At 59.3% G+C, this 26507-nt stretch overlaps 8 protein-coding genes across 8 annotated transcripts; 3 read left to right on the top strand and 5 right to left on the bottom strand.

Annotated features, from left to right (window-relative positions):
- Positions 1-1670: 1670 nt before the first annotated feature.
- On the bottom strand, positions 1671-2484 carry BJ171DRAFT_598638 (uncharacterized protein; the record flags this gene model as incomplete). The annotated part of the gene is made up of 3 exons (XM_053114853.1): positions 2405-2484; positions 1991-2237; positions 1671-1812 (listed from the first exon to the last, which is right to left on the bottom strand). Coding segments are annotated over exons 2-3 (294 nt in total), but the record flags the coding sequence as incomplete, so codon positions are not given.
- A 195-nt stretch (positions 2485-2679) lies between these two features.
- Positions 2680-7196, bottom strand: BJ171DRAFT_502860 (uncharacterized protein). Its single transcript, XM_053110802.1, has 5 exons — positions 6227-7196; positions 3989-6083; positions 3709-3832; positions 3346-3519; positions 2680-3132 (listed from the first exon to the last, which is right to left on the bottom strand). Exons 1-5 carry the CDS (start codon positions 7014-7016, stop codon positions 3031-3033), a joined length of 3285 nt encoding a protein of 1094 aa, XP_052967130.1. The 5' UTR covers positions 7017-7196; the 3' UTR covers positions 2680-3030.
- A 4370-nt stretch (positions 7197-11566) lies between these two features.
- On the bottom strand, positions 11567-14776 carry BJ171DRAFT_502817 (uncharacterized protein). The gene is made up of 7 exons (XM_053110801.1): positions 13710-14776; positions 13525-13581; positions 13289-13410; positions 13014-13062; positions 12782-12900; positions 12655-12690; positions 11567-12474 (listed from the first exon to the last, which is right to left on the bottom strand). The coding sequence occupies exons 1-7, from the start codon at positions 14614-14616 to the stop codon at positions 11812-11814; spliced, it is 1953 nt and encodes a 650-aa protein (XP_052967129.1). The 5' UTR covers positions 14617-14776; the 3' UTR covers positions 11567-11811.
- Positions 14777-15472: 696 nt separating this feature from the next.
- Positions 15473-19403, bottom strand: BJ171DRAFT_502816 (uncharacterized protein). Its single transcript, XM_053110800.1, has 9 exons — positions 18359-19403; positions 18097-18156; positions 17788-17957; positions 17644-17656; positions 17488-17569; positions 17225-17374; positions 16913-17080; positions 16455-16777; positions 15473-16280 (listed from the first exon to the last, which is right to left on the bottom strand). The coding sequence occupies exons 1-9, from the start codon at positions 19018-19020 to the stop codon at positions 15530-15532; spliced, it is 2379 nt and encodes a 792-aa protein (XP_052967128.1). The 5' UTR covers positions 19021-19403; the 3' UTR covers positions 15473-15529.
- A 122-nt stretch (positions 19404-19525) lies between these two features.
- On the bottom strand, positions 19526-20757 carry BJ171DRAFT_502815 (uncharacterized protein). Its single transcript, XM_053110799.1, has one exon. It carries the CDS (start codon positions 20671-20673, stop codon positions 20005-20007), a length of 669 nt encoding a protein of 222 aa, XP_052967127.1. The 5' UTR covers positions 20674-20757; the 3' UTR covers positions 19526-20004.
- A 1048-nt stretch (positions 20758-21805) lies between these two features.
- On the top strand, positions 21806-22537 carry BJ171DRAFT_423471 (kinase-like domain-containing protein; the record flags this gene model as incomplete). Its single annotated transcript, XM_053107601.1, has 1 exon — positions 21806-22537. A coding segment is annotated over one exon (732 nt), but the record flags the coding sequence as incomplete, so codon positions are not given.
- A 350-nt stretch (positions 22538-22887) lies between these two features.
- Positions 22888-23722, top strand: BJ171DRAFT_502810 (uncharacterized protein). Its single transcript, XM_053110798.1, has one exon. It carries the CDS (start codon positions 22973-22975, stop codon positions 23666-23668), a length of 696 nt encoding a protein of 231 aa, XP_052967125.1. The 5' UTR covers positions 22888-22972; the 3' UTR covers positions 23669-23722.
- BJ171DRAFT_502809 (PX domain-containing protein) lies at positions 23723-26469 on the top strand. Its single transcript, XM_053110797.1, has 9 exons — positions 23723-23966; positions 24308-24339; positions 24562-24675; positions 24843-24940; positions 25195-25293; positions 25447-25454; positions 25597-25625; positions 25890-25911; positions 26110-26469. Exons 1-9 carry the CDS (start codon positions 23945-23947, stop codon positions 26136-26138), a joined length of 453 nt encoding a protein of 150 aa, XP_052967124.1. The 5' UTR covers positions 23723-23944; the 3' UTR covers positions 26139-26469.
- Positions 26470-26507: the final 38 nt, after the last annotated feature.

Below are 26507 nucleotides of genomic sequence, written 5' to 3'. Positions count from 1 at the left end.
TCTGCTGCAGGTGGCCAATCTTCTCGGACTGGGTGTAGACGACACGGCCGCTGCCCGAGGCGGTGTTGTTGAAGTCGCCGGCCGACGACGATGGGGCCGAGGCCGCCGAGGACGATGACGACGAAGCAGTCGTGCTGGCAGCATGGTGTGTGGAGGAGACGGCGACATCGGTTTTGGGGTCCAACAGGGCGTTGGACTTGGACTTGAAATCGGTGCCGGCGACACCTGCAGATAGAGGGCCGTTGGCATGGCCGGCAAGCCCGGCGGATCTGGGGCCGGAGGATGTGGTGTCGATGGAGGAAAGCGACATGCTTGCCGGGGATTTGCTGGCCGAGGATCCAAGGGTGCTGATAGGCGCCGGCGGCAGCGGAGGTGAGAATGCCGAGACGCTGGGGCGGCTGGGAAGATACGAGTGAATTGCCCGGGCCGGGGACGGGGGAGTAATCGAAGGCGAGAGCTGCAGCGATGGTCGTTCCATGGATGAAGGAAACGGAGGGGCGACTTTCGGCGGCGAGGGTTTCGCTCCGTATCGGAGGGCGGATTGGGGAACCTAGATTTGGGGCTGGGCGGCGGAAGGGGATGTGCGAGTGGAGTGGGGTTAGTGCGAGGCGGGAGCAGGAGCTCGACCGATGCGGCCGTGCCGTTGGCGGTGCCGAGATGCCCGCAGAGGAGATGTGGTGTGCTGGGCAGGGTCGTCTGGGGGGGGGGCTATTTCCGGAACAGAAGCCACGAAGGGACGGGTGGATGTCGAATCGAAGGATCGTGGAGGCCAATCGAGGCGGTGGAATGAAGCCGATGTAGCCGATGCAGCCGATGCAGTAGAGATGGAAGGTCCCCCCTCGGTGCTCGCGATGGATGCTTCGAAAGAGTACTCGAGCAAGCGAGCGAGTGGGGTGAATGTTCGGCACAGGGTCTGAGGACGATCCGGCCAAGGCCCAGCGGCAACGAAGCGCTGTCGTCAGGGCGGCTGATTCGCAATGTATTCGACAGAGGCTTCTGCGAAGACTGCAGATGATTGGCCCACCGACAGCGATGCTCTGCGCGGAACGCCCGAGGGCTCTGGCATGGGTCTGCAGAAGGAGCATCGGAGGTGCAACGGGGTTGGGCAAGGGGACTGGCGGTCTGTTGGGCGAGGAATACTCACAGGCAAGGCCGATGGCGGCGAGAACCAGAGGGACGGGAGGGACAGGATGGACAGGAGGGACAGGGAGATATGGGAAGCCACTCGGGAATTCAGGGGACGGCGATGCAGAAGACCAACGAGACCAGCGACGACGAAAGACGACCAACGCCGACTCGGAAGACTCGCGACCAAGCCCAAAGACCACTCCGAGAGCATTCAAAGGCCGCTCAAAGACCGTTCAAAGACCGTCCAAAGACAAAGTCCAATCGCGACGGGGCGTGCTTTGGGATGCAACAGCACTGTGGCGGAACTGTGCTGCCCTTGTGGCGCCGCGCCGTGCAACCCTCTGTGGGACAGGATCGCCGTCGCGTGTTGTCGCCGCCACACAGACAGTTGCTGACCAGCACAGGCGCGCCGATTCCCAGCGTGGCCACAAGCACGCACGCTTGCCCATGGCACCATCGTCGGTGGGCCAAACGCGGCGCGTCGCAGGACAGGAAACGGCATGGGGTGGCATGGTATTGGATAGCATGGTATTGGATAGCATGGTATTGGATAGCATGGTATTGGCATTGGCAACTGTTTCCGATCGCCCATGCCTGGTCCGTCACTTGACCTCCACAAACCCGTCTCCCGCTCAGGACGACGAGGCAAGGTGGTGGTCGTCCGTGACGAGGTCAGGCGAGACGCTGGTGTGTCCCGCACGCGGCAGGCAGGAGAAATGCAATAGGCAGAGGGTGAGCTGCTTGTGATAAGCTGTCCAGGGCGATGTGCGCAACCACGACAGCCATGCTGCCGGGACCAAGATCCTGGCTACTTCCCCTTGCTCGACAGGACCCTCTCTCTCTCTCGGGGTGCGGCGCTCACCATTCCCAGTCGTCCAGGACGCAGACCAGACCCTGGCTGCCGCAGTCGGCAACAACGAGCCAGTCCAGCTGGCCGTCTTGGTCGTATGCGCACCGCTGTACGAGCGAGTAGTCGTCGCAGCAGCGCCAGTCGCCGAGTGTGCAGCCGTCGTCATCACAGTCGGTGCAGGCAAAGACGCCGAACATCATCGCCAGCAGCACGAGGGCTTGAAGGAGCAAACGGTCGAGCGACTGCATTCTGGGTGTTGCTAGAGCCGGACATGGCCCCCGAGAAGGGAATCCGAGGCGTTGAGCAGCAGAGGCAAGAGTCCATCAGCCGCGGTGCTGAACAACAGAGGCACCGGCAGCCATGCCCAGCGGCTTGATCGCCAACGCAGCATCGCCAACGCAGCATCGCCAACGCAGCATCGCCAACCTGAAATCGATCTGTGTCGAGTGTTGTGCTTGAGTGGCGATGGCTTGTGCAAGGCGGTCCGGATGCGTCGGAGAATCCACTTGATTTTGCGATGGGAATGTCGATCCCGTCGGCCGGCTGCTTCCCCTGGCCTGATATACCCGGCCCGATCTACTCCACTGAAGATCACTCGCCCGCCCGCCCCGCCTCCCCGCCTGCCCGCCAAAACGGGTGCATGTATCAACCACACCCTGGATTGGATGTGTGGGGTGAAAGGGATAGAGATGCCTGGAGCCACGCTGAAAGCTATCCCTGGCTGTTGTTTGGATGGCGCGGTCTTTGCCGCACATGGGACGGCAACCAGAGCGGCTTCATGAGTTTGGAGCGACGCATCGCTCACCCACGCGCGCAGACGAGATCAAGCCATCCGGAAGTGGATGGCGAGCTGCTCTTCCAGATATCAACGATCCAATGGATAAAAACGGTCTGCCTCCTACCCGCCCAACAGCCACTTCCCCCGCCGTTGCGTCGGAAGACAGTGCATTTCGTCGCTCACGAAACGGAGTAGGACAACTTGCGTCTATGGCTTTCATTTTCGGACACAAACACACAGACATCAATCATCCTCGGCTTCGGATATACGGCCGCTATAGCCCGTTCTGGACCTTGAACTCATCCCATGCCTTGTTGAGGGTGCTGAACACCGAGTTGGCAATCAGCTGATGCTCGAGTGTGCAGTCCTTGCTCAGCTGGGAGTGGGCGGAGCAAGAGTCAGCATCCCACGGGGGCCAAGACGGGTGTCAGTTCTCCCACTCGATACAGATCCCCTGACGGCTTGACGACATGGTGACCTGGCAGGAGCCACGCCAAGGGATCGGTGGAACATGGGAGGCCGATCCGCAAACAAGCCCCCGCCGGTCCCGATGCCGCCGTCCGTATTGGGCTTTCCCATAACGCCTCACCTTGTCTGGGTGGACTTTTGCGACGGCCCGCATGTACTTGATCTTGACTTGCTGAGGCTGAATCAGCTCGGCAAGGCTGATGGGCTTCCACTCCAACTCAGGCCACAGCACCGACTCGAGCGATGACAACAGGGCGCGCAGATTCTTCTCCTTGCCCGAGCGCCACTGTTCAATCTGGAAGGGGCAATCGTCCGGAATGCGCTTATAAGAGGCGATTCATCATCATTGACGCTCCAGCACCCCTCTCGCTCGTCCAGCCAATTTGCCTCAAGCAACCCAGCCGCCAGACATCATCTCCAGCCAGAACACAGGGCCATGCTCTGGTTCCTCCTGTGCACAGGAATGGTTGAGCCACCACGGTACCTTCATGTCAACTTGATCCTTGAGCTGCAGCTTGAGAGCATCCTCCTGCTCACTCTGGATGTTCTGCGCTCGCAGTTTCTCCACCGCCTTGTCGACTGCTTCCCGGACCTGGGGGTTCGAGGATCTAGAGCAACGACGTATACAGAGAGCCAGAAATCTCAGTGTCCGTGTGAAACCACAGCAGTGCTCCATCGAACATCATGACAAATGCATCCCGCCGTGTCTCCCCTCCTCCACACACACATAGCCTGACCGATCAGCGGCGCAGTGCGATACTTACGGGACGTGTTCGCGGGCAATCTCGACAGAAGCACCGGCAGCGCCAGGTACCGCCGTCGGCGACTCAAAGAACGCAAGATCGTTTTGTGCGCTGGCTGCGACTGAGACGCCAGCAGAGCCGCCCAAACCGCTCGGGGCGGGCTGCTCCAGTGCGTGTCCGCCGCTCTCGCTCATGGAGACTGCCTTGGCGCAGCGCAAAAGACCCTGGGAGGCAGCCTTGACCGACGGGTCGGTCGCCACAACCCGGCTGTAGTCGTCTCGGGCCTCGCGGTACTTTTCTTGGGCCTCGTACGCCGTTGCACGTCGTAGCAGCGACTTGACCTCGCCGGGCTCGACGTTTTGCACATAGTTGCAGTCCTCGATGGCGCCGCCGTAGTGGCCAGTCTTCAGCCGAGAAGCAGCGCGGTTGTTGAAGAGGGCGACGAGGTTGGCATGGCCCGCGGGCAGGGCCACGATCGACTTGGTGTAGGACTCTTCCGCATCGCCGTACTGGCCCTTTTTGAAATAGTCCGTGCCCTCGTCCTTGTACTTGAGCGACTCTTCGAGCTGGGCGGGTGTGGCGACAATCTCGGGAGCAGTGTTCTTAGGAGATAGCTTGGGTGTCGAGGCCGCTGGCCGGACCGGCGCTGGCTGAGACGGCGATACCCGTGCCGGGCCCGCGGAGGGCGAGTCCGAGGTAAAGTCAAACAGGTCCACAGCCTTGACACTTGGCTTGGGCTGCTCCGAGACGACTGGGCTTGCGACCGACGGATACGAAACGCCTGAGGGCGATGGCCGACCGGGGCTGCCGCGAGCCGGACTCTGGCTCTGGCTCTGGCTCTGGCTCTGGCTCTGGCTCTGCTGGGCCGAGGCGGCGAGCACCTTCTGGTTGTACGCCTCGCGCGACTTTCTCAGCGCCTCTTGGGCCGCTCGGTCATCCTCGCCCTCGTCATCGTCATCGCCGTCGCCGTCATTGTCGGCAAATGGGGCGAATGCATAGCCAGTCGCACCCCTGTCATCATCCCGGAAATCGGTATAGTTCTGATAGCCTCGGTATCGGTTGTCCGGACCGTCAGAGTACTCGTCTGGGCTATCGTCCGAGGGCCGCCGCCCTTTGAGCTGTGACGAGGCCGTGCTGAGACCGCTCTTGATGGTGGACGCAAACGTTGACATGCCGCTCGATCCACCGCGTCCAGCCGAGCCGTCGTCGATGCGCGCAGAGGCTTTCTCAAGAGCCTCCGAGATCTTGTTTTTGGAAAAGGACAGCAGGTTCTTTGCGTTGTTCAAGGCCGATATGCCTAAGGCGCTGGCGCTGTTGAGCAGTTGGTTCGAGGTCTGGCTCAGGCCGGCGGAGCCGGACGGGCCCGCCGCATACCGGCCGGGCATGGCATCACCACCATCGTCCGCTTCGTAGTCGTCGGCGTAGCGTGCAACCTTCTGAGAAGGATCGGGCCGGGGCTTTGCTGGCGGCTTGGGATGGGGGTCGCTGTTTGGAGCGGGGGACTCGGAGCCCACCAGCAGGTCCAGCGCTTTCTGGATATCATAGCCGGCAGCCTCCAGCGCATTCTTGGCCCTCAGGTCGTCAAAGCCAAAGTCCATGAGCTGCGCAATCTTGAAGTCGATGTCGCCGCTATCGGGCTTGGCTGGACGAGGCGGGCGTGGTGGAGGGGCGGCATCAATGGAGCGAGGCTGCGAGCTTGACGGAGACGGCTGCATGCCAGGCGAGGCTGCCGAGCGGGTTGCCGGGGAGGTCGTTGCCGAGCCCGGTGCGGAGCCTGATGCAACCGGGGTCGCTGCCGAGAAGGCACTCACAGGCTGAGCCAAAAGACCAAGCGGATGCTGGTCGTCGGTAGAGTTGGAGGCCGGCTGCTTCTCGGCGTTGGATGGAGATGACGCCACGGGATTCTGCGACCCGAGGAACTTGATATCGAAGATGTCGTCGCCCACAACGCTGCTTTGGGCAGGTGCACCGGGAGCCTGCGATGCCAAGGGCTTGGGCTGTTCAAGTAGATCGAGGTTCCATGCGTCGTTGACGAAGGGCTGGGGCTGCTGGATGCTGGCGCCCGATGCACTGCCTGGAGAGCGTCCAAAGGGATCGGCGGGGTTGACCAGTCCGCCTGCCGACATAAACAGGAGGAACAGGTGGGTCAGCAGAACCGAGCATGTCAGCAGATGCATTGTGCAGTATGCGGTATGTAGTAGTATGCAGTATGTAGTAGTATGTAGTATGTAGTATGTAGTATGCAGTATGGACGCTCACCATTCAGCTGCGAGCTCGACCGCACCGCCATCGGCGAGCTAAAACCATTTTGCAGATTGGGCAGGAGCGGCGCATTCGACAGCGACTGCGACAGAGGCTGGGGTGTCTGGCTCTTGGACAGGGGAGAAAACTGGCCTTGCAGGAACTGCTGTTGTTGTCGTTGCTGTTGGAGTTGCTGGAGTTGCTGCTGTTGTTGTTGAAGTTGCTGGAGTTGCTGGAGCTGTTGCTGCTGTTGTTGGAGTTGCTGCTGCTGAAGTTGCTGTTGTTGGCGCTGTACTTCTGCCATTGGAAGCGACGACCCCGATGCCGAGGCCGAGGTCGAGGCCGGCTTGGGCGCCGAGCCAAAGGACACCAGGTTGCCAAAGGGATCATCTCCGTGGGTCGGCGTCCCAGTGCGCTGGATCGAGTGGACGCCGGCCATGCTGGGAGCTGTTGGGTTGAAGCTCACAAAGTTTGGCGACGAGCTCAGGTTGCGCTGATGCGGCGCCGCAGAGGCATGGCTGCCGTACTGCTGGGAAGGGTTGCGCTGCATCCCTGGCGACGGAGCCACGACCGAAGCGTTCAAGGAGGGCGAGATGCGCGGGGCCGTTGCAGGAGAGTGTGGATGCGACGGGTTGGGCGAGAGCGTTCGCGGGGTCGAGCCGGCCATCGGCGAGCCCGAAAGACCGGTGGCTCGGTTGGGGTTGCCGGCGGTGGTGCTGGCATGGGATGAGAGAGCGCTGAGGGTGGCAGCAGGCTGGGTGGGTTTTCCGCCGGCCTGCTTCCAAACCAAGTCGGTCAGGTCGTCCATGTCTAAAGGGAGCTGGGCGTCGCGAAGTTGGGTGTGGAAGAGCCAGGAAGCTGATGAGCTGGACGTTGAGGGGCTGGACGTTGAGGGGCTGGATGGGCAACGACAGAGGAACAACGACCGGACGTTAGCAGGCGAGATGGGGGGCAAGACAGGGCTCAGTGCGTGAATGGCGGGACAGACGCACAGGCGAGCCAAAGGCAGCGGACCAAGAGAGCAACGGCCTCCAAGGGGTGGGGGCGGCAAGCGGACAGAGAGAGGGGCACAGGAAGCAAAAGCGGGAGCGAAGACAAGTGGCCAGGAACCTGCAAGCGACGCACAAGAATGGACGGGCGAGCGAATGTGGGCAAGATTGTGGGCAAGATTGTGGGCAAGATTGTGGGCAAGATTGTGGGCAAGAATGAGGTGCAGAGACAAAGGACGGCCCGAGGGCAGAATCAAGCAACCAGGGTCAATCAGAACACAACCGACGGCGATATCAACCTTGCAGACGAGAGGAGAGCGCGTATTGCTTGAGATGCGGCGATGGCAGACGAGAGGGGGGGGGCAGAGTGATACTTAAGGGGGCAGAGCGAATGGGCGGTATCAGATCCACAGCCCAAGATACACAAGATACCCGACGATGTCCGAGATGCCCCCCATCGTGGATCTCACACGATCGCCAAGGGAACGCAGCTCGCCTGCCAAGGATCTCCGATCTGCTCCCCGTTGTCTTGGTGGGCCGGTTCGCCTGGGAAGATGTGGAATGGCAATGTGTGTATTCATGCAGGGTTTGCATCATTCAAGTCATCCTGGACGCCCGGGGCGAGATACAGCATGAACAAACAGAGAGAAAAAGTCGCTGGAAAGCCACAGATGGGATCGTGGTGCTGTCCCGGTGGAAGAAGTGGGCAGATGAGTGAAGCAAAACCGTGCAAAGTGCGATGGGCTCGTCAAAAAAGGAAGAGAAGAAAGAAAGAAAGGAAAGGAAGTGGAGGAGAGGGCAAGGATCTACACTTTATTCAGAAAAAAACGGGATAATATAGCCGTTTCCATGAACATGTAGTATGTGCTGTGCTTGCGTCTAGCAAAGCCACAAGAAATAAACAGATCACTTTGGCAGCCTCCGAGTGAAGACCACCGGTCGCTCTCCGATCTCCACAATCGACCTGCACACTGTGATCATGTTGCGCGCCGCATTGACGTCGCGATTCCACACTGTCCGGCAGCTGGGATTCTTGCAGCTCCTGACAAAGTGGGAATTCGCAATGCTGGGCGCATCGAGTCCTTCCAACCGAACTGGCTCCAGGCACTTGGAGCACACTTGCGAGGTGTTGAACTCGTTCGTCGAGACTACCTTGACGCTTCCGTGAGGGTGAGTGGGACGGCGTCGGTGGTGCTCGAATTGCTCAAAGTACCGAGCAAACCGCTGCCTCCTGGGGCTGGATGCATGGCCCTTGCCTTGACGCCATGATGCATTGCCAAAGGCGATCACCACATCGGTCCGTATCGGGGCGTGCTTCAGGACGGCCTTGCACATCTTGTCAACGGCCACTTGGCGCCTCCTGTGGCCCGTGAAGCGATGGTGACGGGCCTTCTTGCCAAGGTGGAAGTCGAGCTGCACTCGCAGCTCCGGTCGCAGGACATGGGTGAGATGGACCTTGAAGGCCTCCGAGGACGACACCTTGGGCGAGGGGGTGGTCGACATCCAAGTCTCGATGCTGAGTCGCTTCTTCATGGTGTTGTGCCACTTGGTGTTGGACGTATGGCCACACATGTGCTGGTAGTGGCCATTCGAGAATGAGACCACCTCGTCTTGGTGGCCCGGTGCTTGGATGACCGCAGTGAAGACGGAGCCGACTCCAGGATCGATGCCAATCCAAGTGGTGCGACCGGGGTCTGGGTTGCCGATGTGGGCCTGGATGCGCTGCTCGGCAGTCGGAGGAGGCTCGATGGTCTCGGTGCGATCGGTTCGAGGCAGAAACTTGACGAGACCGATGGTGCATCCAATGCCATTGGTACTGATCTCGTAGTTGAACAGCTTCCTGTCCCTGACTTGCTCTTGGAAGAGGGAACTACGCAGCTTGAAGCAACTGCGCCAGAGACGATCCTGGTTGTTGATGCCGTCCTCACCTTCTTCCTTGAGCTTGTCCCGGGTGAGTCCAAGGCGTTTCTTTGGACCAAGGAGTTGCCAGAGAGTGACGGTGTCGATCTTGACATACTTGGCCGTGGCAGTGCACAGAGGGACCATCGTGCACACGGCCGGAGGAGTGTCGAGAGCGAGCTGCTTGAGTGCCCAGTTGATCCTGGATGCCAGCTTGTTGATCTTGGACTTGGTGGTGCCGAGCTCAGACTTGGCCGTGGTGAACCTCTTGTCGCCGGAGGGGATGCCTCTGGCAGTGAGCTCGTCCAGCTTGGCCTGGCGCTGCAGCTCGGTGACTCGGAGGGCGGGCATGTCACAGTCGATCCACTTGTGGACATTGTCGACCATCTTGTCTCGGGCGAGGATTCCCACATGGTGTGAGAGGCGATGGAGGGCCCGGAAGCGGTCCTGGTCGTTGCTGTACCGAAACTCGTCCAGGATGTGGCCAAACTCGGGATAGAGGAACTCGAGATCGGCCTTGGGTGGAGTCGAGTCCGGTTTCTCGAAGAGCTCGAGACAGGCCTCGATGGCTTCGTGCTTGTGCTTGTTGGCTGGGAAGACGGCAGCGCAGAAGCGGCGAAGGAGTCGCCAGTAGGCCAGGTCGAGGTGGGTGGTGCAGTTGGTGGCATAGGCATTGACAGCCAGTGTGAGAAGCTGACTGTGAGCACCATCAGGCAGACGAGGGGCCGGAGGCAGGTCTGCGTGCCGAGTGGTCTGGTAGTCGCGAAAGGAATCGATCAGATGGTTGTCGTATTTTTCATTGTCCCTGGCTGTCAAGAGAGGACCAGCCTGGACGATCCTGAAGCATTGGCGAACGAAAGCAGGTGTGGACTTGGAGATGACGGGGACGGGAAGATCCTGCTCGATGCACCGGAGGATGTGCAGGTTGAGCAGCCTGGATGCCTCGAACTGGATCTGGGTCATGGCCTCGACGGTGGCCTGGATCTTGTCGCGGAGAGCGGGATTGAGACAACAGCCATCCATCGTCTGCTTGAAGCAGCCGAACTGAGGGGCGGATGACCTTCCATCCACGAGAGGGACGACAGAACTCTTGAGGGGGTGATATTCGGGACATTTGCTGGTGTTGCAACGTTCGTGATCGGTGCCATCGCACTGGCGACATCGCTTGCCAGTACTCGAGGAAGTAGATGGACCAGGCTCGGTGGGATCGACATCCATTGGATCTGCAGAAGCAGTGGTGGTGAGCGACGGAGCAACAGAGGAACAAGCATGCGTGGGGTCAGAAGACGAACCAGAGACAGGCTCCGACTGTGACTTGGCTTTCTTGGGCCTGGGTGGCCGAGGCTGGCCATCACCGGTACCCTTACGCTTCGGAGGCATGGGGCAGAGGATGCTGGATGCCTGCCAGTGGTACTGGTCAGAACAGAGACTTCTCTTTATCGTACAATAGCGCGATGATCCGATCAAGGCGAGATGAGGGAAGAAAGCAGCAGGACGAAGGTGTGGCATTTATACCCGAGAGCAGGAACCCGTCTGCGCGGGCTGGTTGGGGAAGTGACCCTGTTCAAAAATCGCCGAGAGGTTCAAGCCAGGGATGTGAGCGTGAGAATGGCGGCTTGATTGGAGGGAACTCAACCCCAAATCGGTGGGGACTCAACCCCAAAGAAGTTCTCGATGGGATTGAAGTCGGGTGAAGCAGGTGGGGTGAAGATCACTGACCATCCTCGGCGCTCGATGCAGTCCAGGACAGTCCTTGTCTTGTGCATGCTGACATTGTCCATCACAATCACAGAGTCGTCTGGGAAGGTCGCTCGCTCAAAGAACTCGACCATCGAGTGTGTCTTGAATGATGTGGGGATGTACATGCGATGCAGCACACCAGAGTGGTTGATGGCAAATGCAGCCGAGACAGACTTGTGTTTCATGTGATTGCGCTGGCGAAGCGGAGCACCCTTCGGCGAGTATCCGTAAAGAGGGAAAATGGATCTCCTGATCCCTGTCTCGTCGACAAAAACGAATCGTCGTGGGTCGATGGAACGGACCTGGTCCCTGAACTGTGCCACTCGTTCATCCAGTCGCTTGGACTGTAGAGGTTCTGTGCCCTCTTGTGTGAGAGACCTGCTCGGTGGATGGCAGTGTGGCAGAGTGAGAGTGATGCTTTCCTCTGGAGGATGGACTCGAGCTTGCATCGCAACACAGGACCAGTCTGGAACGGGTCCTGTTCAATCAGGGTGCGAATGACTGGACATGCCTGCTCGAAGAAAGTGGATCTGCGAGCTGGGACCCGGGATGGGTCATCCAGCTTGCATCCTCGGTGCCATCGATGGATGGTGCTCTTGGATACACTGAATATGGAGGCAACCTTACGCAGGCTATGGATGAGGGCGTAGCATCGCAATGCGGCGGTGCGAAAGTCGGATGTGTGGCGAATGGTCATGGCCAGCGCGCGATAACATTGGGTAACAAAATATTCGATGAATGGTCAAAAACCCGGGTGTCCCGTTTTTTATTGGATTGCCTGTAAAAGAGAACTGATGAGGCGACGAAACGGCATGGGATCGAAAATGGATCAACAGAGCCGCTGCTCTTGGCGCAGGGGACTCGACTTCAAGCAGGCTGCCGCTCGGTAGGTTGGAGAACATCCGCGGCCTGATTCTAATGCAGGAGCGGGCCAGGCCGGACAACCGAAACGTGCCGGACGCAGGTTCGTGGCTCTCATGACGCTGCACCGTGGTCAGGTTCGCCAAGGTCGGCCGAGTGTGATGGTGAGGGGATGCGTGGAGTGTTGATCGTGGGTGTGGGCAGTGCCGAGGTTGCTCGGAGTTCGGGTGTGACGGGCGTCCCTGGGCTGATTGCAGCAGCGGCACGAGGGTCGGCCCTCGGAAGGTTGCCTGCAGAGGCTTGAGACGACAGGGGAGAGGACAGTGACGTGACAATGCTTGGGTGGATGTCGGACGCAAAGCGTGAAAGTGGTATATCGCCCATGGTGATCTGGGCTTCTCGGCTCAGGGACGAGGCCGAATGCGTTCGTCGGGCACGCTGGCCAAACATGTTAGCGGACGTGCCCTGATTTGGCGATTGCGCTGTGGGAATCAGAGCCAGCGATCTCAGCGACCGGTGTGAGCCGTGGCCTTGCAGGCTATGGACAGAAGACCGGGGGCTGGGGTACGGTTGGCTCTCGATGTCGCTTTGGTACGGCGGTGGCGGGGATGCGGAGCGTAGATCCATGTTGAGGGCAAGGTTGCGGATACTCGAGGCACGGAGACTTGGAGTGCGGCGGTAGGGTGGTACGTATTCGGGCAGGGGCTCGATCGAGGATGCAACCGTCGAGACGTCATCGTCGTTGGGATAGTAGGCTTCGGGCTCACGGACGATGCTCTGGATGGAAAACGGTCGGGATTCAGCCAGAGGACACGGCTGAGCGATGTAACCACCCGGCTAAGCTGACTCGGCCAGGTCGACCCGTGCAACAGAATCGATCCAGCAGCACGCAGTAGAGCTGCTCCTGACAGCGATCCAGCACCGCGGGGGGCGATGCCTCGCCGAAGAGGTACTTACAAACCATAGAGAGTACATGAACAAGCCAAAGTAAAGCTGTGGACCAGCAGAGTCGTTAGCATCATCGACACGGCCCTTCCCACATCCCAACAGCAAGGAGTCACAAAATGACCAGACCACTACCGACCTTGACAAGGAAAATGACCAGCTTTTCGAACGAGTTGATGTTTGAGTTGCCGAGCTCGACAAACAATTGCGCAAAGAGCCCGTTTTGAATCTCGAGAGCGATCTGGACGATGGCGAATGCTGGAGGCAGGCTGTTGTCAGATGCTGGCCAGCGACTGTGCTGCCGGCGAAGAAACATCAAAGCCCTCCATCATTAACGATGGGGAGCAACGCCACGCCACTGCAGGTCTTACCCGTGTAGATGGTGCACCACAGCACCTGAAAACCGATAAGGGCAAACAGCTACGCGGCCAGAAATGCATCAAGGATATGTCAAAGCCCTATCAAGCAAGCATTCGTGTCGGCCTGATGGCCACATCAACACAGCTGAGGATATTGGCGAAAGCACCAACCGCACACCCAGAGTATTTGGGAGCGGGCAGCTTTGCCGTGCTGGCAATGGCATCTCCCAAGTGCCCCAGTGTTACGGATCCTGAGCGACAAAAGAACGGCCTCACCCAGTACCCACCTCGATTCTTGAGACACAAGACACGAAAATGAAGAGCGCAAAGACGTTGATGCTGTCAAAGACCAGCAATGCGGGCTTGCTCGGGAGCAGCACATCCGTAGACTTGCTAAAGTTGATGATTTCTGCAGAGGGAGCGACGTGCAAGACCAGCAGAGAGAGCTATGCGCGTGAGTCGATGGATCCTGGCGGCAGTCCATGGTTCGCCAAAGAAAGCCGCGGATCGAACATGACATTACCGAGAATATTCAGGCCAATGACCACAAACGACAGGGTGAAGACACCGACGAGCAAATCTGTGGAGTCCATGGAGGGGAACGCAGTGTCAGTGGATCCATATGCACCGTGCTCTGGATGCAAAAAAGGGCGGGAAATGTTGGGTGTATAGACCCGGGGATCGCTGCCGATGAATTGGCGTTCGTACCAGAGCCACAGGTGCACCGTTGGGTGAGACACGGCGGCACAATGGTCAGAAACTTGAGGATGGGGGATAGTTCATCCCGGATTGCCGAGGACGCTGTGACTTCCCGGCCGTCTTCGGTCGAATACGTGGTTGCGGTCATTTGTCGAGCGAGCGGCGGATGCGCCGAAGTGGACTGCGGGCTCAGGTTATCGGCCATGCTCAGGGTCGAGGCTCGGTGGCCAAGGGACGAGACCGATCCTTCGCGGACAAATGGGCGGAAGATGGCCTCGCGGAAAGCGCTGTCGGTGTCGATGGGCCGAGCATACCAGAGCGGCGACGAGGTGACGGGGATCTGAGAGGACGTCACGGATGCCGTCTCAGTCGTCAACGACAACGACGAGGATGCGTGGGCCAGGTTTGGGATCGGCGTCGCTGCCCGCCTGGAGGTATTGGGCCGGGGAGGCTCGGTGTAGAAGCTGGCTTCGGAGGACTGCAGCGACAAATTCGAGGGCAGATCTCTAGTCATGAGATTGGACGGCACATGCTGGCCGGGAGGCGTCTGCTGGCTGGAAAGCGTGGACGGGCTCGTCAGAACTGGTCGACTGGAGTGAGTTTGCTGGGTCGACGGGGTGAGATGGCTGGAGGGAGTTTGCTGGGTCGAGGGAGTCGACAGATGCGTAGGAGCCGTTCTTGTGGACGGGGTCGAGCCAACATCGGGAGTCGACGGCGACTGGAGCTGCGGGGTCTTTGGGGTTGGAGGAGCAGTAGGGAGCTGGGTAGCCTGCTGGGCGTCCTGCTGGGCGTCTTGCCGGGCATCCTGCTGGGCCAGAGTGGTAGCAGGCTCGGCCGCTTCGGGTGCATGAATAGGGGTCTTGAGCTCGGCAACTGGGCTTGCGCGGGCCGGGTCAGGGGCCTGGGGCTGAAGCATGGACGCAGGAGTGGAGACGATGGCGGGGCGGTCGGTTCGACAGGGCGAGGGAAAGCAGGACGACGGATGGGCCGAGAGGACAGCACGCAGGCAAATGGGATCGGCGACCTGGATCGAGGAGATGAGTGACGCAGCCGGCGATGGAGGATTTGGGGGCAAGCAAAGGAGGCGGCCTGGAAACGGAGGAGGAACGGCGGGGCGGCACAAAAGGCCGGCGCGGCGCCGTGCTGCGCGCGGTTGTCTGTGTGGGGCGCATGTGCGACGTGTGCGACGTGTGCGACCGGGCACCGCTCTGGGACAGCGGTGCTTGTTGATGCACACAGCGACTGAGCACAGCGACTGAGCACAGAGACTGCCGTGTGACCGCTGCCCAAATCAGGCAGCCCAGCAAATCCTCGGGTGGCGGTGCTTGGCCCACTCGCGTTTTGCAGAAACTCAATCGACACAACGCACACTGACAGCCAAGCCAAGCCAAGTCAAGCCAAGCCAAGTCGACTCAAGCCGCACCCGGAACACAGAGACTGTGGCGGCACACCCGCTGCGCTGCCACCACCGTGCCCACGCGCCAACCACAGCCGGGTCCTTGGCGCGGGGGTTGTGGCTTGGCTGTACGATCTGTCGGTCGTGGTGGCGCGATGTTGCTCCAACACCGTCATCCTCATCAGCGCATCGTCCAATTGCACGCACTATCATCACACCATCCGGTTGCACCCATCTATCCCACCCAGCCGTCGGCGCGCAATCCGGAGATCCCGGCCCAACGGCATGTTCGGACAACGCCCCCCCCGTCATGTCCATGCACAGCGGCGACGGCGGCGGCGGAGGAGAAAGCAGAGCCGTCTCCCTGCCCCACGAGTTCCAACAAACAAGCAACAGGGTGTATTTTTCTGCGATAGCCTCTACGCGCTCCCTGCTAAACTCGGCGAGTGCAGAGCAGCGCTCCAATGTCAGAGACCGAGGCCTCGACATTCGCAAACAGTGCACCAAGCGATTGCACCGTGCTCTCGTCGATCTGGAGACCGACCACTTGCTGTGCGTATTCTTGCACAAGCCGCTGGTGTTCCCGAGCGAGCCTGTCCAGCTCCTGTGCAGCAGCGGCTCCGTGGACCTGCTGGTGGAAGGCAACCAGGCTGCCGAGCTTGAAGTCGCGTCCCTCGAACAGCGGCAGGCGGTACAGCTGGGCACCGATGAACGAGGCTTGGCACGACACCAAAAAGTCCAGCCCAATCGGATATCGCGAGGTACCCGGGGCTGCCTCGGAAAAGAGAATCAGCGGGATCTGGGCCACCTGCTCGAGGTACTCGGACATGGGGACGGTCGTTTGTCTCAGCAGCTCATCGAGGATCTTCCGGATATGGTGCCGATCCAACTTGAGCGACGGACTGAAGGGCATGTGCGAGACCCGGATCGGAGTCGGAATGTGCTCCAATGGGATGCCCTCCCTCTCAAATATCTCCACGAGTGCGTCGTGCATGACTCCGTTGATGAAGGTGTCGGTTGCGTCGCGGTTGGAGATCTGCGACGTGTAAAAGATAAAGATCTGGTGGTTGGACGAGACAATGAACCGGCAGTCGGAGATGTACGCCGCCAGATCGGAGCGCAGACTCGTTTCGACAGGATGCGGGTCGAAAAAGGCGTCGCCGCACTGGATATGACGATCCAGCCTGCCAAACAAAGCACAAACGAAAGAAGGTCAACATCGGCCGAGTTAGGCAGGAAGATTCCCTGGAATCATCTGCTCGCTCCATCCATCCGTCCATCCATCCGTCCATCCGTCCATCCATCCGCTCGCTCCACCCGCCTGCCTCCACAAAGGCGATCCTTGCACACACACTTACTTTCCGTGGATGACGAACGAAAGTCCATCGACCATCTCGGCTTCGTCAAGGCAACGCGCACGCGGCCGTCCGTCGGGCAGGAAACCAAACGGCGAGTACTTGTGCGGCGACAAAAAGTACGGAGTATTCACGATCGGCAGATCCTTGGGGATCAAGAAGCACAGGGCGCCGCGCTTATGACGGCTTCCCTCCATGAGCTCCATGCTGAACATGTCCATGACCTTGGGCTGGCAAGTCGGGTTGAGGTTGGTGTAGATCAGGCGGTTCGGGATAGGATCCTTCGGAGTAAGTAGGCATCTGGCCGAGGCACCGACGACACCTGCCTGTGGTCGTCAGATAAGGACACGCCAGTGAGTTATGATGGCGCCGCCAACCGAGGTCAAACCATGGCAATGTCCTCTTGGCAAACACGAGGCCGCTGTCCAGTCGATCGCAGCAGTTTATCGGGCAAGACTTACCACGGATGAGCTGTACGCGCAAACGATTATCACTTGAGGCATGAGCTCGCGGATAGCGCGCAAGAGCGGGAGATCGACAACCTCGCTGCCGATAATGAGATACTTGAGGCGCGACCAGCTTGCGGCCCGGCCCTTGATGCTGAGCAGGAACCGCATTGTGATGGGGGTCTGGCAGTCATACAAAGTTGCAAGCATCGGATGTCCAAAGATGAGCGATACTGGACAGCCATCCACACGGGACCCGCCCTCATCGTGACCTAGGTGCCGCACTTTGGCGACACTTCCAGGCCAGGAATACACTGCGAAACGTACCAACGTGATTTGCTCGACTCCGCTGTCGAGCATCATGAAGAGTGTAAATGCCTTCTCAAACATGTTCTCTGCCAAGCGAGCGACCCACAGCGAGCAACGGGCGTTGCTTTGGGCAAGGAGGGGAAACACCGAGAGGGCAAACGTCGGTCCCTGTCCAGACGAAGGGGGTACGGTAGTCAGGTCAGCGGTCTTGCCGGTCTACTAAACAATCAGCCGCCGCTACGAGCAATCGATTAGCCCTTTGGAGGCGAGACTGGACGAACCATAGAAATACAGGTTTTGACATGGGGGGCGAACCAGTTGCTTGTGCGAAAGCCACGAGCGGAGCTGCCGGGAAGAATAGAGCTATTGCCAAGCGGGTTAAGCGTGGGCGACGGAGGTAGTACTGCTGGAAAGTCAAGAGCCGAGACCGAACTTACAACTGAGTGGAGCCTTTGAGATGGACAACGCCAAGATGGTGTTCGGGGAAGGCAATTGAGCATGAGGGTCTCTCTGTGTATGTGTGTGACTCTGCGACTTGCATCCCAACAACCACTCGATGCATGCAGCCGGCAAGAACATACCGGTACTGTCGACGGACTGGTAGTAGATCAAAAAATAGCTGACTGGAGAGCAGAAGGTGATATCGGGCGGAGGGACCTCGATGGGTTTGCGGAAGTCGTTGATATTGAGGCGAACTGTCATCCCGATATCCGGCATCTTCTCGTTATACAGAATATAGTTGATCTGGAGGCTGGTGGGAGAGACCCGAGTCAGCCAGGCGAGGTTCAAGCACGGCATCCACAAACGGGTGCCATCGAAACATTTGTCGAGTGGATCAGACCTGGCCAGGGTTTGATCATGCAAATCGAGCAGAGGGACAAGACACCCACCGAGCCACTGCAGTATTGAGAACTTCGACCGGGCTGTTGATGTAGAGCGGACAGGCAATCCTGAGCAGGAGAGAAATGCGGTACAGGAGCGATGTGAATGGGGTGGTCAGGAGCGATGTGAATGGGGTGGTCACGAGCCAGACGACATTTCATGACGAGTGTACAAGTTGCCCCCGTTGGCATGCAACTGCGATATCACAAGTGCATCCACAGTGCCAGATCAGGTGCCGAAAGCAGGCCCAGTCCAGCGCACAATACGCACTTGCCCAGGATCCATATCGCGTAGATGGCTATGATCCAGTCCGGGCCTGTGTCGACAAAGATCCCGACGGTCTCGGTCTGCTGAAAGAACCTGCGTCCGGACGAATCCGAATGGCTCGAGTTCTTGGAGGAGTTGATTGTGCCGGCGGCGACAGCAGAGTCGAGGCGCTGGTCCGGGTCGTTGGAGGGCTCGGTGGCCGGAAGGACGGCCTTGAGATTCTCGGCCAGAGTGAAGGCAGCACGCCACAGCTCCAAGTAGGTGATGCGCACAGGCCGAGCCATCAAACCGCCCGAGCCGAAGGACCAGATGGCCAGACGATCCGGCTCTCGGACGGCCACCGATACCAGGGCCAGCATGGGGTGAATCCACGGCATGGATTCCCAGAAGGGCGGCATTTTCGGCAGTGGAGGGACGCCGGTGGTGCTCGTCGGGGTGGGCGGCTGGAGAGTCGATTTGGAGTCGGATGATGTCCGTGGCGACGAGGCCAGGGCTGAGGCCGATCGGGTCATAGCAGGCAGTGATGTCGATATGAGATTGCTGCCTGCGCGATGGCCAGATGTCTCGGAATGGGGTTTGGGAGACGGCAGGGGAAACAGGGGAGGCGAGTCGCCTCCATGTGACCTGGAGGACGACGGAAAGCATAAGCAGCTAAAGAAGGACATGCTGGCTGGAGGCGGGGATGGCCGCGGGGTCTTGGCGACTGTGAATGGTGCGGAAGAGCTGCTGGAGCGGGATAGGAGACAGATCTATGCGACGCTGCGGTAGCAGTCGAGGGACGACAGGTTGTGTGTGAGATGGAAACGGAAGCAAGGGCGATGGGGTTGGCGGGCTGACGGGCTGGCGAGAAGCCAGAGGAGCGGTCTTGGGAACAGAAAGCCAGGCAGAGCAACGACGCTTGATGGAGAGAGGGAAGCAGCGAGATGTACTCAGCCAGGGCCCAGAGTCAGGGCAGATGCGACGGCCAACAGAGCGGGAGGGTGGACGGGGAGTTGGTCTAAATACTTGCTGGGCGGCCGCGATAAGGCGCTGGACAACCTGCTGTGGGGATGCGCCAAGGAGAGCCAGCAAGGCTGTGGGAGGGGGCATCAAGGGAATACTGCCAGAACAGCGCTCTGTGCCCGGCTGGTGGAGGGCGATCTCGCGATGGCGAATGGACAAGAGGGCGACATGACAAGACCCGCCGTGGATCAAGGCGCGAGGCCGGGACGGGATATATTGTGGATGCACCTGGAGAAACAGGCTAGGTGTGCGAATGCATTGGAATCTGCAAGCCAGCTGCGTTTGTGCGTGAAACTCTATGGCCAGACCAAGAGGGTTGCGGTGGTGGTTGTGCTGTGGATGTGCTGTGGATGTGCTGTGGATGTCGTTGTGGTGGATGGGTGGGGGCAGCCAACCACTCGAGGCACAGGCCCACGGCGGTTGGGCAGGCACTGTCCATGGGGAGGGCACAGGCAAGGACCAGACGGCCTTGCAATCATTTTGTGCCAGGGACCAGCAGGCCCGAGGACAGGCGACCCCGGTGTTGCAAGGACGGCCGCCGTCGCCGCAGACCCACCGACCCCGAGGTTGTCGGACCCTGATGGGCTGTTTCGCCATGTCCGCTTGGTCATACTGCAAGCCCATCGAGAGTTGATCGTCGGACAGGACTACTGGCCAAGCTCCTCGAGGGAATCGAGGGCCTCTCGGAGACCCGACTCGGCAGACTTGCGGTACCAGAAGAGGGCAGTGTCAATGTCCCGGGTGACTCCATAGCCATTCTTGAAACATGCTCCGAGCCCGAGCTGCCCGTGCCGATTGCCTTGCTCGGCCGACAGGCGGAAGCATTCGAATGCTTTGGCGTGGTCCTCGGCAGCCCCGTCGCCAAAGTAGCAGTATTCGCCGACTCCCAACTGTCCGTACGAGTTGCCCTGGTCGGCCGATTTGCTGAACCACTCGAGTGCCTTCTTGTGATCTTCCACCACTCCCCAGCCAAAGTAGTAGCATCTTCCGATCCAGTACTGGCTATCGCTATGGCCGTCGTGTGCGAGCTGCTCGGCAATCTCGACTCCTCTTGATTTGTCTCGCCGGGTGCCAAAGCCCTCGATCAGACACACGGCCGTCAGATGCCTGCACAACCAGTCTCGGTCCGATCCAGACTGGCACAATCCAAAGAACTTGCGGGATGCTGGAGGACCACAAGCGGTCCACAGCCGTGCAGCCAGGCACTCGTTTTCGCCGAACGGAAACCCAATCGATCGACTGTCTTGAATCGCCTTGACGCCCTTCAGTTGGTCCCGCACAGTGCCGCGGCCGAGATAGTGCATCCATCCGAGCATGTGGGTGGCGATGGGTTTGATGATCGGATCGTCGGATTGGGTGCTGACTTCCTGCCAATGGCTAAAGGCAATTTGATCGCTCTGTTCGACACCGTGTCCAGTGAGCGAGAACCATCCTCGGAGAAACTCGATGTGGAGACGGCCGTCGTCGCTGCCCTGGTCTGCAGCCTTGGAGTACCATTCGATGGCAATGCCATAGTCTTGATCGACACCTTCACCGCTCTCGAAGCATCGACCGAGACCGATCTGAGCCTGGGCGAGTCCACGGTCCGCAAGGCTGCGATACAGAGCGACAGCCTTGGCGTCATCTCGGTCGACCCCAACACCTTGATGATAGCACTCGGCCAGATAGCACTGCGCCAGCAGATGGCTTGCGTTGGCGGCCTTCTCCAGATGATAAAAGACCTGTTGCTGAGTTGTCTTGCGCACGGATCGTCTCATTTCACATCTGTCGAGATCGACTTGGAGGATGCGAGCCAGGATAAACGAGGCAACAGTGTTGCCCCGGTAGGCCAGGGCAACGAGCCAGGATCGATCGGTTGCAGCTTGATCCTTGTAGTGCATCGAGAGGGCGATCCGGTCGCTCGGTGTGATGCCGATTCGCAGCTGTCCATCGGAACGACACAGTCCTGCATTCTGGCACCAGGTGTGGAAGCGAGTCAGCTTGGAACTGAGGAGAGGCTGGGCTCGTTTGCACACTTGGAGGAGGGCTTTGATGGTGTTGTGGTCGAGGGCAAGCTGGAAGCTGTCGTTGCAGCAGATGATGGTGAAGATGTCAGGGTTGTGTTCGTCGATGGCAAGGCGAGCCATGTCGGTTGTGGGATGGGCACTGGCCATGATGTGCGATGCAGGAGACTGATGTGATGGGAGCGGCAATGATGATATCCAAGCGATCAGATGGAGGACGAGATGGGCAAAATGGAACGGGAGTGGCACAGCCACCAAACCATGAACATGGCTGGATCCATGGATCGAGTGCTTGCCATCCACATTCCCACTCATCCATCACTCCATCAAATCGTCGCTCCATTGTTCCGTCATCCCACCGCTCGATTGTTCCGTCATCCCATCGCGCCATTGTTCCATTATTGCATCCTCCAACTCATCTCTTCCAGCATCCATCCCTCGCAACATGGCCAGCGAGCCCTTCGTTCGCCCCTCTCCCGAGCGGCTGTCCTGGTACATCGCGCCCAGCGACATCACCGACCGCTCGGCCAACCCCATCGGTCGTGGTGGCCTTGACTCGGTCTTCACCGGCACATACCTTGGCTCCAAGGTCGCCATCAAGCAGCTCCTCGACACATGCAGCACCCATCAGCTCAATGAATATCATCACGATATCGATCTTTGGCAGAAGCTCAGCCATCCCAACGTCCTGTCCCTGCTCGGTGCCTGCGACCGGGATGACGACGGCAATCCGATTCCTCCCTTCATGGTCTCGCCCTTCATGCCAAACGGCACCCTCCGCGACCATGTGTCGGACCCAGCCACCCCTGTCTCCCTCGGGGAGAAGCTCCGTTTGCTCCGCCAAGTGGCTGCGGGGATGGTGTATCTCCATGAACACAATGTCGCTCATGGCGACCTCAAGGCTGCGAATGTCCTCCTCGACGGTGGCGTCAATGCTGTCATCAGTGACTTTGGGCTGTCTCGTATCAAGCATACATCCGTCTCGATAGACTCGCATGCAGCCAAGAGTCAGACCGACGGCAGTCTCGACAACCGAACGCCAAAGACCCTCGCCGACGAGCGACCAGCTGAGTCATCGAGAGCCGCAGATATCCATGCATTTGGCATCTTGATGTACGAAGTCCTGAACGACGGCAAGCCGGTCTGGGCCACTGGCGACGCGCAAGCCCGGCATGTTCAAGCTACCGAGCCTGCTATCCGTGATGGCCAAAGCCTCAGCCGAGTCGACGGTGTCCCTGACGGCATCTGGGCTCTCGTCAAGCGCTGTTGCGTCTGCATTCCATCGGATCAGCTTGCGTTCCCTCAGATCCTTGCAATTCTCGATGCAGCAACACCTCTCCCCGAGTCTGAATCGGATGGACCGGTCGGTGAGCGGGCAGATGCTGTCAAGGCCATCTCTGGTCGCTCTCCTGCTGACAACCCTGGCCGGGAGCCAGTCGCTCAGCTCCTTGATATCGGCACCGATACCAGCAACCTGGAGACGCGCCACCGAATGGCCTGGTTTGCGCTGATCGGCCATGGCGTCGAGCAGAGCGATCAAGTTGCCTTCAACCATTGGCAGGAAGTCAGCACCCAATCCGACGATCCGATCATCAAACCCATCGCCACCCACATGCTCGGATGGATGCACTATCTCGGCCGCGGCACTGTGCGGGACCAACTGAAGGGCGTCAAGACGATCCGCGACAGCAGGTCGGACTTGTTCCCGCTTGGAGAAAGCGAATGTCTGGCCTTCAGCGATAACACCTTCTCCGATTCCTCTGTGGCTTGTCGGTTCTTTGAGCTGTGCCAGCTGGGATCAGAGCGAGATTGGTTGTGCAAGCATCTGATGGCCGTGTGTGTGTTCTTTGGGTTCGGAACCTCGCGGGACCAGAAGAAAGCCGTGGGCATCTTTGAGCGGCTCGCCAGCAACGGAAACTGCATCAATCAAGTCTGGCTGGGACGCTGCTACTACTGGGGGTTGGGAGTATCCATCGACCATGCTGCGGCGATACAGTGGTACACCCTGGCTGCAAACCAGGGCGATCCGTATGGCCAGTGGGAACTTGGTCGATGCTACTACTGGGGACGCACGATTGCCAATGATTTCGTCAAGGCAGCCGAGACCTTCCGCAAGTCCGCCGAACAGGGCAATCGGTACGCACAGTGGTACCTCGGCCGCTGCTACGAGACCGGCGAGGGTGTCTCCAAGGACATCGGAATCGCTCTCGACTGGTACCGCAAGGCGGCCGACCAGGATCTGCTGTGGGCTATCCACAGCGTCAAAGAGCTCCAGTCCAAGCCAAGGTCCATTTGCCCAACCCAGTGACCCGGCCGAGGAGTGCCCGCACTGTACTCAAACAATACACCCGATGAAGTGAAGCGGCATCCCTGGTTGCTCTGGGCCTGAGTGTTCCGTCAGCCGCTGTGCCCACAGAGCCAGGGCGGATGGGCACGCCAGTGGCGCGGCAGCCGCTGCGCTTGGCCTCGCCAGCCCCCGCTTTGTGGCTGTTTTTGCTTCATCGTCCCGCTCCATCGTCGTTGTCATCTTCCGATCTGCAGCGCTGCCTCCCTTCCCCTCTCTCTGCACTCCCGAGTCACAGATATGGGCCCGATCAGACCCTACGGTAGGAAAGGCCCTTGTCTCTGGAGCAGGATGCACTGCTGTCTCGGCGCTTCACCGCAGACCCGAATATCCACCGGCAGCCCAGACCGTCGCAGACATACTCTCTCCTTGCGCTGCTTGGAGTGGCCGATTCTTGTGCCGGTTGCGCCCGTCAGTCGCAGACGCAGCGGCGCAAGCTGTATCGAGGGTCCCTTATTTGTGCACCCCTGGAGCCTCGCCAGCATATCCCACATCAACCGATCAACTCGGGTCCTGCGAAAGCGCTGACATGATTCCTTCTCGGCGCCATGATTATGTTGTTGCCACCGCTGACCATCGCTCGCCTCTGTCCCTACCGTCCAGCCTCCTTCTCCAACAACGATTTCCGGGAGCAGGTCAGAACGAGCGATGTCGGCGCCGATGTTCAACAGCGGCAGCGCAGAGGAGCTCTCTTGGCTCGTCGCTGTTGTGCCTTTACCCTTTCCGCCATCCATACACTCTTCAACCGCTATCCATGGCGGCCAGGCACACCGCTCTGCTCTCCCTCGCTCGCTCGCTCCCTGTCTGCCACTGACTGCATTCGCCTCATGCACTCGTACTGAATATCGTGGATATAGACTGCCGAGGAGCGCTACGGCATCCCGGAAAACTACCTTGAGATTGAAGTTCGAAACCCGCAGTTCCAGGGCTCGGGTCGCAACAAATACGTCGATTACGAGATCGTTTGCAGCGTAGGTGCCAGGAGCCGACTTGGCGAGACGATTGTTTCGGCGCCTTTCTGCACCAGCAGCCCACATGTGTCGCCTCGGTTTCTACGTGCCTGGTGCATGTTCTCGGCTGTGGAGCCCAGAAAAGTCCGCCAGGCAACTGATCGATCTGGCCTCGATTTTCGACACAGACCAACATCCCGGCTTTCAAGCTGAAGAGCTCGGTCGTGCGTCGCAGATACAGCGACTTTGAGTGGTTCCGAGATGCTCTGGAACGCGAAAGCACCAGGTCGGTTTCAGCAACGATGCACACAGACTGTGGAGGGTGCAGCTCGAGGGCGGATTCGAGTTGAGGGCTGGAGGGGGGGAGACCGCCAAGAAGCGGCAGCCCAAGAGGAGGACCCACCTCGCCTCGTCACCCATCCAGCTGCACCAGCGCCACCGCACCCCGATGGATTGCGGTCGATGCCGCGGTGCCAATTGCATCGGGAGCAGCACCATTCGTCACCTCTGACTCGCTTCCGCATGTCGGCCTGCACACAGGGTCAACATCCCAAGCCTGCCGGGCAAGGTGTTCTCAAACCGATTCAGCGACGAACTCATCGAGCTCCGTCGGTCCAGTCTCGAACGATTCCTGCAAATGTGAGTAGTGTGCCTTTGGAATCAGGCGAGTCTCCCCGACCCGGATTCTTGGCGCAGCCATCGTGTGCTCGTGATGCCGGTGATCGTTCGCGCTGACAACCGACCTGCCCGTTCATTTTTTGGCACTATCATTCCAATTTCGCCTCTACTTAGTGTTGCTGGTAAGATAGCACCATAGCCTGCTTGGATTTGAGCTTGACTGATAGACAACTCCTGTCGCGGACGAGCATTCGTACGCAGTAGTTGCACCATTGCAACGGCTGGCAATCGGTGTTGACCAGTCTTGGTTGCCGCTGTTTTCAGGCCATCCTCTGCTTCAGACTGGATCCAAGGTAATGTATTGCTCGCACACATTCCTGGCTGAACAGTGGTGCCGCAGCCACCGCACGTAATGTCACGCCCAACCTCTGCCCACAAGCGGAGCGCTGGTACTTGCGCTATCCAGACCAGTGCTCCGGCCCTGGCTGGGCCATGCTGTCTCCCGGAGCAAGTCGCTGCTGTGCTGACGGCGATGCTCTCGCATGAACGTCTGGCACTGTGCCTGCATTCCGTCTCCTCCCTCCCCCCTCTCCAACACCAAATGCTTGGATCAACAGGTTCTTGTGCCTTTTATTCAAGGTCTGTGTCCTCGGTGGTGGGCAAAATGAGCTTGCGTTGCGGCCCGCTTCTTCATGGACACCCAGCGCCAGCATAACGGATAGCGGACCGGTCAATAGTAGACCAAGGGGAATCGCAGTCTCGGTTGCAGTGGGCTCCTCACCATTGTCCGCCTCGAGCCGCCCGAATGCTAACTGACCCACCACCCCGCTTCCTCAGACCCAAACTTCTCGCGTGACCACTATTAGTTGCGATCTTCTCCACGACCCAACGCCTCCTCTGAGGATTTGGCAGTAGCGCGACTCCCGCCGCCTGAACACATCACGTCTATCGACCTGCGGACACCAACACCATTCTCCTGAACCAACAGGATCTTGGGCCACGCCGAGTTTACCTGTGCCTTCACCTCCTGCGTCCTGCCTCTCACACCTCTTGGAGGCAGACGCCCTTTGTGCTTTCGCTTTATTACTTTTCTGATTTTCTCCTTTCCTCCATTCCCTCCTCTTTTCTTCAAGGGAAGAGAGCATCCACGAAACGCATCATTTTTGCTGCCAGAATAAAACCTAAGGATAAAAAGCATCAAGGTTCTCTCCAGAATGCTGCCTTTGTCTCAGCTG

The sequence above is a fragment of the Polychytrium aggregatum genome, assembly GCF_025602895.1.
Source record: "Polychytrium aggregatum strain JEL109 chromosome Unknown BJ171scaffold_16, whole genome shotgun sequence".
Classification (NCBI taxonomy): Eukaryota; Fungi; Chytridiomycota; class Chytridiomycetes; order Polychytriales; genus Polychytrium; species Polychytrium aggregatum.
The sequence above is the reverse complement of the archived record's forward strand: the minus strand, read 5'-3'. Positions and strand labels throughout refer to the sequence as shown.